At 59.9% G+C, this 11753-nt stretch overlaps 2 protein-coding genes across 6 annotated transcripts; one reads left to right on the forward strand and one right to left on the reverse strand.

The window, feature by feature from the left end:
* The first annotated feature begins 2401 nt into the window (after nucleotides 1-2401).
* Nucleotides 2402-3792, forward strand: LOC121358157. Its single transcript, XM_041476088.1, has 2 exons — nucleotides 2402-2501; nucleotides 3019-3792. Exon 2 carries the CDS (start codon nucleotides 3069-3071, stop codon nucleotides 3705-3707), a length of 639 nt encoding a protein of 212 aa, XP_041332022.1. The 5' UTR covers nucleotides 2402-2501; nucleotides 3019-3068; the 3' UTR covers nucleotides 3708-3792.
* Nucleotides 3793-4150: 358 nt separating this feature from the next.
* Nucleotides 4151-11672, reverse strand: CSAD (cysteine sulfinic acid decarboxylase). Of its 5 annotated transcripts, none has more exons than XM_041476085.1 (16): nucleotides 11631-11672; nucleotides 10625-10885; nucleotides 10137-10374; nucleotides 9203-9329; nucleotides 8488-8578; nucleotides 7857-7963; nucleotides 7639-7754; nucleotides 7089-7168; nucleotides 6958-7012; nucleotides 5912-6028; nucleotides 5775-5839; nucleotides 5582-5663; nucleotides 5298-5497; nucleotides 5179-5230; nucleotides 4579-4668; nucleotides 4151-4471 (listed from the first exon to the last, which is right to left on the reverse strand). In XM_041476085.1, exons 3-16 carry the CDS (start codon nucleotides 10278-10280, stop codon nucleotides 4298-4300), a joined length of 1500 nt encoding a protein of 499 aa, XP_041332019.1. In that variant the 5' UTR covers nucleotides 10281-10374; nucleotides 10625-10885; nucleotides 11631-11672; the 3' UTR covers nucleotides 4151-4297. The 5 variants fall into 5 exon arrangements, with proteins under 5 accessions (XP_041332019.1, XP_041332018.1, XP_041332021.1 ...); XM_041476084.1 differs by having other exon boundaries at nucleotides 10625-10924; nucleotides 11631-11666; XM_041476087.1 differs by lacking the exon at nucleotides 11631-11672 and having other exon boundaries at nucleotides 10637-11018.
* Nucleotides 11673-11753: the final 81 nt, after the last annotated feature.

An 11753-nucleotide genomic window follows, 5' to 3' on the forward strand; every position in this document is an offset into this window, starting at 1 on the left:
CAGAAAACCCCCTGCACCCCAAAATCAGGACACCCTTATGCCATGGTTTTGGGGCAACCTTGCATCCCAAAACTGGGACATCCCCATATGTGAGACTGGGACAGTCTCACACCCCAAAATCAGGGCACCCCCATTCCATGGGAATGAGATATCGCTGCACCCCAGGACTGTGGTACCCCTGAGCTGTGGGATCGGGACACCATCCAACCCTGGAATTGGGCCAGCCCCGTACCCTGGGAAAAGGGCACCCCACACCATGGGCATAAGACAACCCCACATTCCTAAGATTCCCATATCCTGGAATTGGGGAACCCCCATACTCCAGGATCAGGGTACCCCATCCCATGGGACTGGGACACCCCCACATCCCTGGGGCACCCCCAGATCCTGGAACTGGTGTACCCCCAGCCACAGGAACGTGACACCCCTGTATCCTGGGGCATGTGAAATGGGAATACCTTGGAACTGGGGTACCCCACACAATGGGAGCAGGATACTCTCACATCTCTGTTCCCCCTTACCCTGGAATTGAAGTACCCCTGTGCCCTGGGAATGGGCCACCCCAACATTCCTAAGATTGCCTTACCCTGGGATGGGGTCACCTCCATATTCTGGGATCGGGGTCCGTCTACACCACAGGACCACACCACCCCGACATCCCTGGGACCCCCTGGGACCCGGGTCCCTCCTTCAGGTTTGAGGTCTCCCTGTACCACGGGGGCAGGGTCTCCCCCCATGACAGGTCCCTAGGGGACCCCAAAAAAAGCACCCATCCCCCCTCCACGATTCCAGGGGGCCCCCTCAGAACCTCTTACTGTGGCCAAAGGCCTCTTTTGGGGGAGCTGGAGAGGTCTCATCACTGGGGGGGCCCTCGAGCAGCGGGGCTTCTCGGGGATCCGTGGGGCCGGGGGGGTTTCGGGGGCCGACACCCCACCCACGTCCGTTGCCGCCGTCCCCTAGACAGAAGGACCCTGCCGGGGGGGAGAGAGGGAGCAGGGAGAGAACAGGGGTGACCCGAGGACAGCCCAAGGGGGGGTCGCTGCCGCCCCCAAGGGAGGGATCCCACTTGCCCCAATGCCCTCCGTCCCCCTCCTCATGCTGGGGTCACACACACAGTGACATGATGTCACTGCCCTCGTCCCACCCCACAGCCCCTCCCACTCCCCCCATGGCGGAACCCCTATATCTGGGGGGGTCCCTTCCTCTCACCCCTCCTCCCGCAACTCAGAAATCGCGGGGGGCTCTGGGAAGGGGAAGAGGAAAAAGAAAAGAACGAGGGGGGCGGGGGGCGAGGGGAATTGCTTACTCTCAGTTTGGGGGGGATGTCCCCGGCGGCCACTCACCACTGTTGGGGAGCACGGGGGGGGCTCAGGGGGATCGGACAAGGCCAGGCGCAGGGAAGGGCTCCCACGCGCTGAGGGGGAGGCCTCCGACTCCCCCAAATCTGTCCAGGGCGACCCTCCCCAAACTCGCCCCAGGGAGGGAGCCCACCCCCCAAACAAAAAGAGGGAGGAACAATAAGGACCCTCCCACCATCGGTGGTGCGATGGACTTGGGGGAGTCGGGGGAGGGGTGGCCAGGTCAGCCTGGTTGGGGGAACACTGCGGGGGACACTTTGGGGAGGCTGCGGTTCGGGGACGCTGGGGGATGTGGGGGACACACGGGGATATGGGGGCTACTGACTGGGGGGATTGGGTGATACTGGGGTGACTGCGGAGACTGGGGGATAATGGGTTTCTGGGGAGACTGGGGGATACTGGGTGTCAGGGATAATGGAGACAAATGGGAACTGGGGGTTACTGAGGGGATTGGGGGGATACTGGGCGGACTGGGGAAGTGGGGGGACTGGGGAAACTGGGGAATTGGGGGGATACTAGTGGGCCTGGGGACCACTGGATGCGGGAGGGCTGAGGAAGACTGGGGTGTGTTGAGGGATACTGGAGGGACTAAGGAATTGCAGGGACTACTGAGGGCTTACTCAGGGTTACTGGGGGAATGGAAGGGCTGGAGAATACTGGGGGGACTGAATCATTGGGAGGACTTGGGGGACTGGGAGTACCAGGGGATTGGGGGTTGATGGAATTGGGGAACTGGAGGATACTGGGGGTTTGAGGGATTGGGGGTTACTGGGGGGACTGAGAGACTGGGGGCACGGGGGGTACTGGAAGTGACTGAAGGACTGGGGGGATCGACGACTGTTGGGAGATACTGGGGGCACTTGGGGCACTCGGGACTGAGCACTGGGCCCAAGACTCACTTCCCGCACCCCCGAACAGCCCTCGAAGCCCCCAAAGGACGCTCAGGATCCCGCTGCGGGCGACCCCCCGCCTCGCCGCGCCCCGGGCAGGCGGCGCCCCGGGCAGGCCGCGCCCGAAGGAAGACTCGGGCCCCGCCCCCGCTGCCATGGCAGCCGCTTTGGCGGGAGCGCTAGGCCACGCCCCCTGCGCGGAACCCCGGTCCGCTTCCCGTAAACGGAACCGCCGTGGCGGGAACGGAGCGCGGTGAGAGCGGGGCGGCGGCGGGGGCAGAACGGGGGGCTTCAGGGAGAGAACAGTGGGAATCGGGGCCAGGGGGGCACCGAGGGCGCCGCGAGATCGTGGGGACCCGGAACAAAGGGCACTTGTCACACGGCGGGGACATCGGGAAGGGCATCGCGGGGAGCCAGGACAGGGTGGGGGCACAGGGGTGACATTGGGGGTCCCAGGCGCAGGGAAGGATGGGGAGGCACTGGGGGGACCCAGTCCCAGGGCTGGGGGTTCACTGGGGTGACACCCGGCAGTCTCAGGCCTAGGGTAGGGTGGGGTACTCTAGGGTGACGCTGGGAGGGTTCAACCCCGGGGCAGGGTGGGGACACCGGGGGCACCAGGAAAGCCCTCGGAGTGGGCGGTGACCCATCTACCCCCAATATATGGAGCACAGAGTGACCCCTTTCAACCCACACCCCGAATTTTTGGGGCCCAGGGGTGGCCCCTTTTTTCCCCCCACTTTCTGAGCTGCGTGGTGATTCCTCTCTCCCAGCCCTTGTGTCCCAAGAGTGACCCCATTTCCCTGTGGGATTTTGTGCCCCAATGGCGAGGGACGAGCGGGCGACGCTGCTGGAGGTGTACCAGGCACTCCCGGAAGAGCAATTCCAGAGCCTGAAGTTCCTGCTGGAAGGGCGAATTCCATCCAGGCCTGTGCTCCCGGCATCGCGCCCCGATTTGTGCCGGATCCTCCTCCAGCGCTTCCCGGGGGATTCCCTGCGTGTGACTGCCGGGATCCTGCGGCAGATCGGCCGCCTCGACCTCATCCAGCGCTTCCAGCTGCCCCTGGAAGAGCAAATCTCGGAGGAAACTCCCGGGGAACCTAACGGGGACACCCCCAGGGTGAGGGGGGACCCCACTTCAGGACATCATCCTGGAGGGATTCCAGCTCCACCCGTGAATTCCCGACGCTTGACCGAGAAGGAGTTGATGCAAGTCGCCCAAAAATTGGGAAAAGAGTGGCAGGAGGTGGGAATTCTGCATCTAGGGCTAGAGCGGATCCGGCTGGAGCAGATCCAGGAGGAAAATCCTGGCAATCCCATCCTGTGGAATTTCGAGATGCTGCGGGAGTGGCAGCGGCAGCAGCGACAGGAAGCCACAGTGTCCCAGCTCCTAGCCTGCCTTGAGCGTGCCCGGGTCAATCCTGAAATCCTCGACATCCTCCAGGGTCTCCTGGGGGATTGAGGGACCCCCAAACTCGATTTCTGGGGGAGGGAGTGTGATATCAAATTAATATAAAATTGGGACCATTAAATGCTGTTTTATTCCATGAGTGTGGAGTTTTGGGATCAGGCGCTGAGAACATCCATCTTTATTCCTGATTTAAAGATCCCAGAAGGAAGTCTAGGCTCTGCTCCACTTCCTCAGGGATGGATGCAGAAGGTTTTGCAGTACTCTCCCAAGAGTTTTTTGGGTACTGACAGATCCTCTTCCATACAAATTCCAACCTCTGGAGCTTCAAGAAGTCCTGGGAATGTCAGGAGAGTCACAAGGCCACTACATCCTGATCCCAGAATCCACAAACTCCTCCACAGCTTCCAGGGGAATTAAGGGACGCCCTACACCCCAAACCCCATATTGAGGGTGGGGTTATATCAAATTATAATATCAAATTATATCAGATCAGGACCATTAAATGCTGTTTTATTCCATAAGTATGGAATTTTAGGGTCATTTTCAATTTTGGGATGTGAGGAAGAAATCAAGGCTCTGCTCCTCTTCCTCAGGGATGGGGGGAAGGTTTTGGGGTCTTTCACAGGGGTTTTTGGGAGTGCTCATAGATCCCATCCCAATTCCTGTATCTCATCCAGGAAGAAGTCTAGATCCTGGCGAGTGACAGCAGGATTGGTGATAATCTGCCGGAAGAAGTTGACTTGGGATCCGTGGGGTTGGTATCCCACCATCATGGAGCCCCTCCGGATCATCTTTTCCTTGATGGCTGGGGCCACCTATGGGGAAACACCATTTCGTGAGGATTTTGTTGTTATTTTTAGGTGATTTTTTTGGGATTTGGAAGGCTGTTGGTGGTGGGAGGAATTTGGAATTCTGGGCTCACCTTTCCCAGTTTGTCCCAGAATTCCGGGGAGCTCTCCTGGCCCCGCAGGCTGGGCGGGATGAACCAGAAGCAGAGGTTGATAAATTCCGGCTGCAGGAAGAGAAAGAGGAAGGAGATCATGGCCATTCACCCAATTCCCAGAATTTGATAGGGATTCAGACTTCCAGTAACTCAGACATGTGTATTTAATTGTCTGGGATTGGAACCTGCAGGATTTAATCCTCCGGGATTTAAACCTCCAAAATGGAAACTTCCAGGATGATTAAAACTCCAGGATTTCAACCTCTGGGATTTCAACCCCTGGGACGATTTAAACCTGTGGAATTCCAAACTCCAGGATTTCAGATTCTGGGATTTAAACCTCTGGGATTTGTTCTCAGGGATTTAAACCTCCAAGTCTAAATTTCTGGGACAATTCAAACCTCTGAGATTTCAGCCTCAGGGATTGAAAACTCTGGAATTTAAACTTTGGGGATTCAAACCTTTGGGATTAATCCCCTGGGAGTTAAAACTCCAGGATGATTCAAACCTGTGGCATTCCAACCTCCAGGACTCTTAGGTGTCCGTATCCCCCATCCCACATTCCGCCATCACCCTTACCTCCATCACCAGCTGGAATCCCTCCCTCCTCTTCACCTGCTCCAGCAGATACCTGGGGGGAGCAAAGGGGTGAAGCCAAGTCTGGGAGGGTGGAGGGTCCCCCCCATCCTGGGGCTCACCGAGTGGCACCGAATGCCCGCTCCACACGCTGTGCCAGCCCCTTGGTTCCCACGGCTTTCCAGAGGATCCAGAGCTTGAGGCCGTCGGCGCGGCGGCCGCACTGGGGGCTCTTGTCCCCCGTGTCCAGGGACACGTCGTAGAACTTGTCCCGCTGGAACAGGTACGAGGCTCCCACGCCATGGCAGCGCTGCAGGAGTCCCTGGGACAGACACGGGGCACCAAAATTAATGAGGTGGCCCGGGAGGCATCCCAGAGGCAGGAATTCAGGATGGGGGGCACCTACGGAGCTGTCACGGAGCAGGAATGCTGAGCACTGCAACCCCACCATCAGCAGCTTGTGGGGGTTCCAGGTCACCGAGTCGGCTCTGTTGCGGGGGGACAGCAGAGTTTAGGGGGGCCCCATGGAAAAGGGTATCCCCAAAAGCTCAGAGGGGGAAGGGTGGGAGTCTTTTGCAGGGGCAGAGGGAGGGACACACCTGTGTATGCCGGCAAGGAGGTGACGGAGTCGGGGGGACAGGAGGGCACTGCCCCCCCACGCTGCCTGCAGGGAAAGGGGGATCAGCACCCACAGGGGAACCCCCGAGCCCCCCCAGCCAGGCACCCCCAAACTCACATCCACATGCAGCCACAGCCCGTGGCGGGCACAGATGTCGGCGACGGCGTCCAGCGGGTCGAAGGCACCCAGGACAGTGGTGCCACTCGTGGCACACACAAAGAGGGGCTCCGAGCCCTGGGAGGGATTAGGGAGGGGTCTGGGGGTATTGGGGGGTGCAGGGGGCATGGAAGGGGGTAGAAGGCAGGGGGGCACAGGGAGTCAAAGGTGGCCAGGATGGTGGCACACACAAAGGGGCTCCAGTCCTGGTGGGGAGGGCATTTGGAGGAGCTTTGGGAAGGGTTGGGGGGGAGTCTGGGAAGGCTTCAGGGGGATTTGCAGACGATCTGAGGGGGCTTGGGGGGACCTGTGGAGGCTTGAGGGGGATTTGGGGAATGGAGGACAGAGGGACACAGAGGGCTGAAGGTGCCCAGGATGGTGGCACAGAAAAAGAAGGGTTTCTGAGTCCTGAGAGAGCATTTGGGCAAGCTTTGGGGGCGATTTGGAGGGGATCTGGAGGGGGTTTGGTTGATCAAGGAAGGCTTGGGGGGCATTTGGGAGATAGGGGACAGGGGGGACAGAGGGTCAAAGGTGGCCAGGATGGTGGCACAGAAAAAGAATGGGCTCTGAGCCCTGGGTGGGCATTTGGGGGGACTTTGAGGGGGCCCAGGAGGTAGATTGGGGGGGCTGGAGGATACAGGGGGACATTGGGGGTGCAGGAAATGGGATACAGAGGACTTTGGGGCAGACAGGGGACTGACTTTAAGGGGGGACAGGAGGCCTGGGGAGGACAGGGGACATTGGGTGCATTGAAGAGTTGAAGGGACAGTGGGGGGGGGGGCATTGGAGGAGATTCAGGTTATTTGGGAGGACATTGGTGGACATGGGGGTTGGTTTGTGGACATGGGAAGGGCTTTGGGAACATTGGAGAGTCTTTGGGGACTTAGAGGGGGACAAACGGACTTTGAGGGAGCTTTGGGAACACTGGGAAGGCTGTCGGGGATACTGGGAAAGCATTGGAGACTTTGAGGGGCTTTGGGAACATGGGGTGTGCAGCCTCTCCTGACCTCAGCTTTCACCCTCTGGATCTCCTTCTCCAGCTCTTCTGGGATCATCTTCCCCCTGAGGGGAAGGGACAGGGATGGATACATGGAGGAACCCCCTGACGTGGGGTCCCCTGGGACCTCCCAGCACCCACCTCTCATCTGTCCGCACCAGGTGAACATTGTCCGTGCCAATTCCCAGGAGAGCCGCTCCTTTTAGGATGGAATAATGGCTCTGGGCAGGAAAAGAAAACCGGGATTGGGGGGACCCCAGGAACCAGATTTTGGGTAACCTCAGGGACCAGACTCAGGGTAACCCCAGTTTTTGGGTAATCTCAGGGACCAGACTTGGGGTGACCCCATGGGCTAGGTTTTGGGGTAACCTCAGTGACCAGGTTTTGGGATGACCCCATGGATCAGGTTTAGGGCAACCTCCAAGGATCAGCTTTGGGGTGACACCAGAATCAGGTTTTGGGATGACCCCAGGTGACCCCTGGATCAGGTTCTGTGGGGATCCCAGGGATCAGATTTGGAGTAACCTAGGGGATCAGGTTCAGTGTGACCTCAGGGGGCCACATTTGGGATGACCCCAGGTATCAGGTTTTGGGGTGACCCCAGGAATAAGGTTTGGAATGACCCCATGGATTAGAATTGGGACGACCCTGAGGATTGGGTTTTGGGGTGACTTCGAGCCCCCACTCCCACCTCCTGAGATGCAAACAGGCCCAGGCGAGGCAGGTCCCAGTTCCCTCTGCTCCGGCTCTCCGGAAAACGCCGGAATCGCGCCACGTTCATGGCCAACATGTTGGATATAGATCCCCCTGCCCAGGACAGGGACCCCTGTTTCACCCTCAGTGCACCATGGACAGGCTGCCAGGGGGAGAGGGGGGACAGGGATACCCCTCAGGAAGGGTCCGGGATACCGGGAGCGAAGATCCCATCGCCGCTGCTCCACCCCACGAGCTCCCGGAGCGTGACCAGGACCTGCTCCTCCATCAGCACCAGCACTGGGGCCACTTCGTATGTGTACCTGGAAGGGCCCAGCAGGAGTCGGAGGGTTCCCCTCCCCCTGAAACCTCAGAATCCCAAACAACTTCCCCCAGAGCCTCAGCACCCCAAAACCCTCCCCCCAGACCCCCCCCTTCATCAGGGAGGATGGAGCCACCAACACTGGGGCCTAGATCAAGGGAGTCAGGATGGTTTTGGCAGGTCCTTTCTCATTTGGGCTCCTCAACACCCCCAAAACCCTCCCTCCAAACTTCAGCACCCTAAAATCCTCCCCCCAGCACCTCCCACTCCATTAGCACCAACACTGGGGGCTAGATCAGGGGAGTCAGGACAGGGTTTTGGTGGGACCTTTCTCATTTGGGCTCCTCAACACCCCCAAAACCCTCCCTGCAAACTTCAGCACCCCAAAACCCTCCCCCCAGCACCTCCCACTCCATCAGCACCAGGGGCTCCTCACAGGTGGATCTGGGGGAGGGGAGGGTCATAGCAGGTTTTTGGGGGGTCCCCCCACCCACCAGCCCCTCTTTGGGGGTGTCAGGGGCTCACGGGCTTGTGTTGAGGGTCTCAGTGAGGAACCGGCCAGCCAGGGCGTGGTGGTCCAGCCCCGAGAAAAGCTGGTTGAAAAACCGGGGGTGACCTGGGGAAACACGGGGGGCACATAGGGTGGTCAGGGGAGGACATGGTGGGGGGACAGAGAGAGATAGGGGAAGGGGTAGGGGGAAATGGGGGAACGTGAGAGGGTTAGGGATGGCACATGGGGGGTGGGACACAGGAAGATAAGGGAAGGATCTGGGAGGTTCAGAGGGGTCGTTGTGGGGTCATAAGGAGACTGGGGAGACAGGAGGAGGACAATGGAGGGCAGAATGGGGGTGGGAGGAAATGGGAAAATGGGGGGGCAGGGGAAAATCGGGGGGGACACAAGAGGGACATGGAGGATCGGGCGTGGGTAGGGAGGGAACAGAAGGGACATGAGGGAGTTCGGGGTACATTGGGGGGTCAGGGAGTGGATGAGGGGAGAAATGGGGGGGCACGGGGGCAGTCAAGGGAGACACAGAAGATCGGGGGGACATGGCGAGGAACATGGCAGGAGCCACAGTGTTTGACACTGGGAGGCACCAGGGGCCGCACTGGGAACCGCTGGGCTGAAGCGGGAGGTGCCGTGCCAAACGGAGCTTGTGCAGGGCTAAACTGGGAGGCACTGGGCTGTCCTGGGGCTGTACTCCCGTGTACTGGCGTGCACTGGTGTGTATTGGGAGCGCACCAGTGCGGACGCTGAAGCGCAGCACGTCCCGGCAGCGCTGCAGGAGCCGCTCCCGCCCCTCCCCGTCGCTCCGCAGCTCCAGATCCAGCAGCTCCCGCAGCTCCTGCGGCTCCTTCCAGTCACACACCTGGGAATGACTGGGAATGACTGGCAGGGACTGGGACTGGAAACGGCAGAGGGAATGGGCTGGGTATGATGTTGGGAATGGGACTGGGAATGGAAACAAGACTGGGTCTGAGACCAGGAACCAGAATGGGAATGGGACTGGCACCGGAACTGCGAACAGAATGGGGAATGGGAATGAGAATGGGGCTGGAAGTGGGATTGCAAATGGGACTGGAAATGGAAACGAGACTGGAAATGAGAATCAGACTGCAACTGGGATTTACTCTCATTCCCAACGCCAGTCCCACTCCCAATCCTCTTCCAAGTGTAAAATTGGGAAGGGGACTCAGAATGGGAACAGAATTGGAAACGGGAACGGGACTGGGAATGGGACTGGGACTGGAAATGAGACTGGGAAAGGGGGACTAGCTGTTGGAACAGGGCTGAAGTGGGACTGGTATTAGGAACAGGATTGGGAATGGGGCTGGAACTGGGTTTCAGAATGGGAATAGGACTGGGAAAGGAACAATATTGTGACCCCCACCCCCTTCCGTGTCTGCTTCCAGTCACACGCCTGGGAATGACTGGGAATAGGATTGGGAATGACTGGGAATGAGAATGGGATTGGGACTGGGACAGGGAATGACTGGGAACAGGACAGGCCATAGGGACGGACTAGGACCCCACCCCCTCCCAGGGGGCTCCTTCCAGTCACATACCTGTGGGGACAGGAATGGGATGGGATTGAGAATGGGACTGGAAACGGGAATGGGACGGGATGGGATGGGATTGGGGACCCCCACCCTCCCGAGTGCTCCAGTGTCCCAACCTTCTGTGTCACATCTGTGCTCTTCCGCACGCCCTCCTCCAGCAGGATCTGGAACACTTCCTGCAGGAATTCCTCCCCAGCGGCCATGTCCAGGCCGGGACCATCCAATGGGATGCTGTCCCCAGCCCCAGAGGGCTCAGCCATGGCAGGAGAAACACGGGGACACCCTGAAATGCGCTGGGAGGGACCCTGGGATTGGCAGCAGGTGGCAGGATGGGGATCTCAGGCTGAGCTTCTCCTGGAAGGAGATAACCCTGGGATAAAGTGATTCTGGGACAAGGATCTCCTGGGATAAGGTGATCCCAGGCTGAGCTTCCCCCTGGGATGAGGTGCTCCCGGAATAAGGCTCTCTCAGGATGAAATTCTCCTGGGATAAGGTGATTCCAGAATGATGTTCTTCTGGAATTAGGTAGTTCTGGAAGAAGATGATCACAAAATTAGGTGTTCCCAGCATGGGTTTCTCTGGGCATCGGGCTCTCTGGACTCACCTCTCCTCTCACCTCTGCCAGCTGGAATTTTCCAGGATCAGGTGCTGACAGGACCAGGTTCTCCTGGGATTAGGTGATCCTGGGACCAGGTGCTCCCAGAATTAGGTGCTCCCAGGAGAAGCTTTTCCTGGGATCAGACTCTCCTGGATCAGGCTTTCCTGGCTCCTCTCTCTTCCCTCCCCAGGATGGAATTTTCCTCTGGTCACGTTGCCAAGGGGCAAGGAGCAAAGTCCAGGACTGGGGAAGGAGCCCCGGAGGGTTCTGGGGACAGGGGGCAGGGTTAGGACTGTGTCCCTGGATCTGTGGGAAGAGTGGTGACCCTGTATGTCCTCCTATTGCCAGTGTCCCCACAACCCATTCCCAGTGTGGCCCTCACCCATTCTCAGGGTCCCCAAATTTATTCCCATTGTCCCCCCTGTCCCCAGTGTACTCCCACCTGTCCTTAGTGTCCCCCCATCATTCCCAGTATGTCCCCCCACCAGTGTTTGGTGTCCCCCTTGTCTCCACACCCATTCGCAGTGCCCTTCGTTCCCAGTACACCCCCCAGTCCCAGTGCCCCATTTCCAGTATCCCCCTCAATTCCCAGACGCTCGGGGAGGGCCAGTACCTGCCCCGGGGGGGGCAATAAAGGGGGGCAAAGGAAGGGGGCCAACCAGCCCCCAAAAGGGGTCACGGGAGACACCCCAAAGGAAGGGGTCAGAGTGAGGGGGGAGCCCAAAGCGGGGTTGTATAGGGGGTCCCCAAGGGTTGTCGCGAGTGGGGGCAGCGGGGCGGGGCGCCGCAGGACTGTCGGGCGGGAAGGCGCCTGTCCCCCTCCCTGGGGCGCGGGGGCGGGGTCGGGCCGTAGTGGGTCCCGGTCGCGGTGAGTCAGGGGGGATCGACGGGGGGTGCGTCCCTCCCCGGGTGGGTCCGTCCCCTGGGGGAGGGTCGGGGGCACTCGGAGGGGTCCAGGCCGCGCCGTTGCCATGGCAACTTCCCCATCCCACTATGGCGGCGCAGCGCTCACCGTCACGCCGCCTCTCTGCGCATGCGCAAGGCCGCCTTCACTTCCGCCCGGCGCCCTGCGGCCCCGGAAGCGGCGGCGGGGGCGGGGGTTTCCGGTTCCGGGTGGCGGCGGCGGGGGGGCGGC

This window comes from Pyrgilauda ruficollis, unplaced genomic scaffold (assembly GCF_017590135.1).
Source record: "Pyrgilauda ruficollis isolate IOZ18807 unplaced genomic scaffold, ASM1759013v1 scaffold377, whole genome shotgun sequence".
In the NCBI taxonomy this organism is placed as follows: Eukaryota; Metazoa; Chordata; class Aves; order Passeriformes; family Passeridae; genus Pyrgilauda; species Pyrgilauda ruficollis.

Bases quoted from the DNA above. Each gene is read 5' to 3' on its own strand.
- LOC121358157 (XM_041476088.1), top strand. From the start codon at position 3,069: ATGGCGAGGGACGAGCGGGCGACGCTGCTGGAGGTGTACCAGGCACTC.
- CSAD (XM_041476085.1), bottom strand. From the start codon at position 10,280: ATGGCTGAGCCCTCTGGGGCTGGGGACAGCATCCCATTGGATGGTCCC. The intron at 7,755-7,856 runs GTATCCCGGACC...TGTCCTGGGCAG, and splicing joins CGATGGGATCTTCGCTCCCG to GGGGATCTATATCCAACATG. The intron at 4,669-5,178 runs GTAAGGGTGATG...CTCTTCCTGCAG, and splicing joins GATTCCAGCTGGTGATGGAG to CCGGAATTTATCAACCTCTG.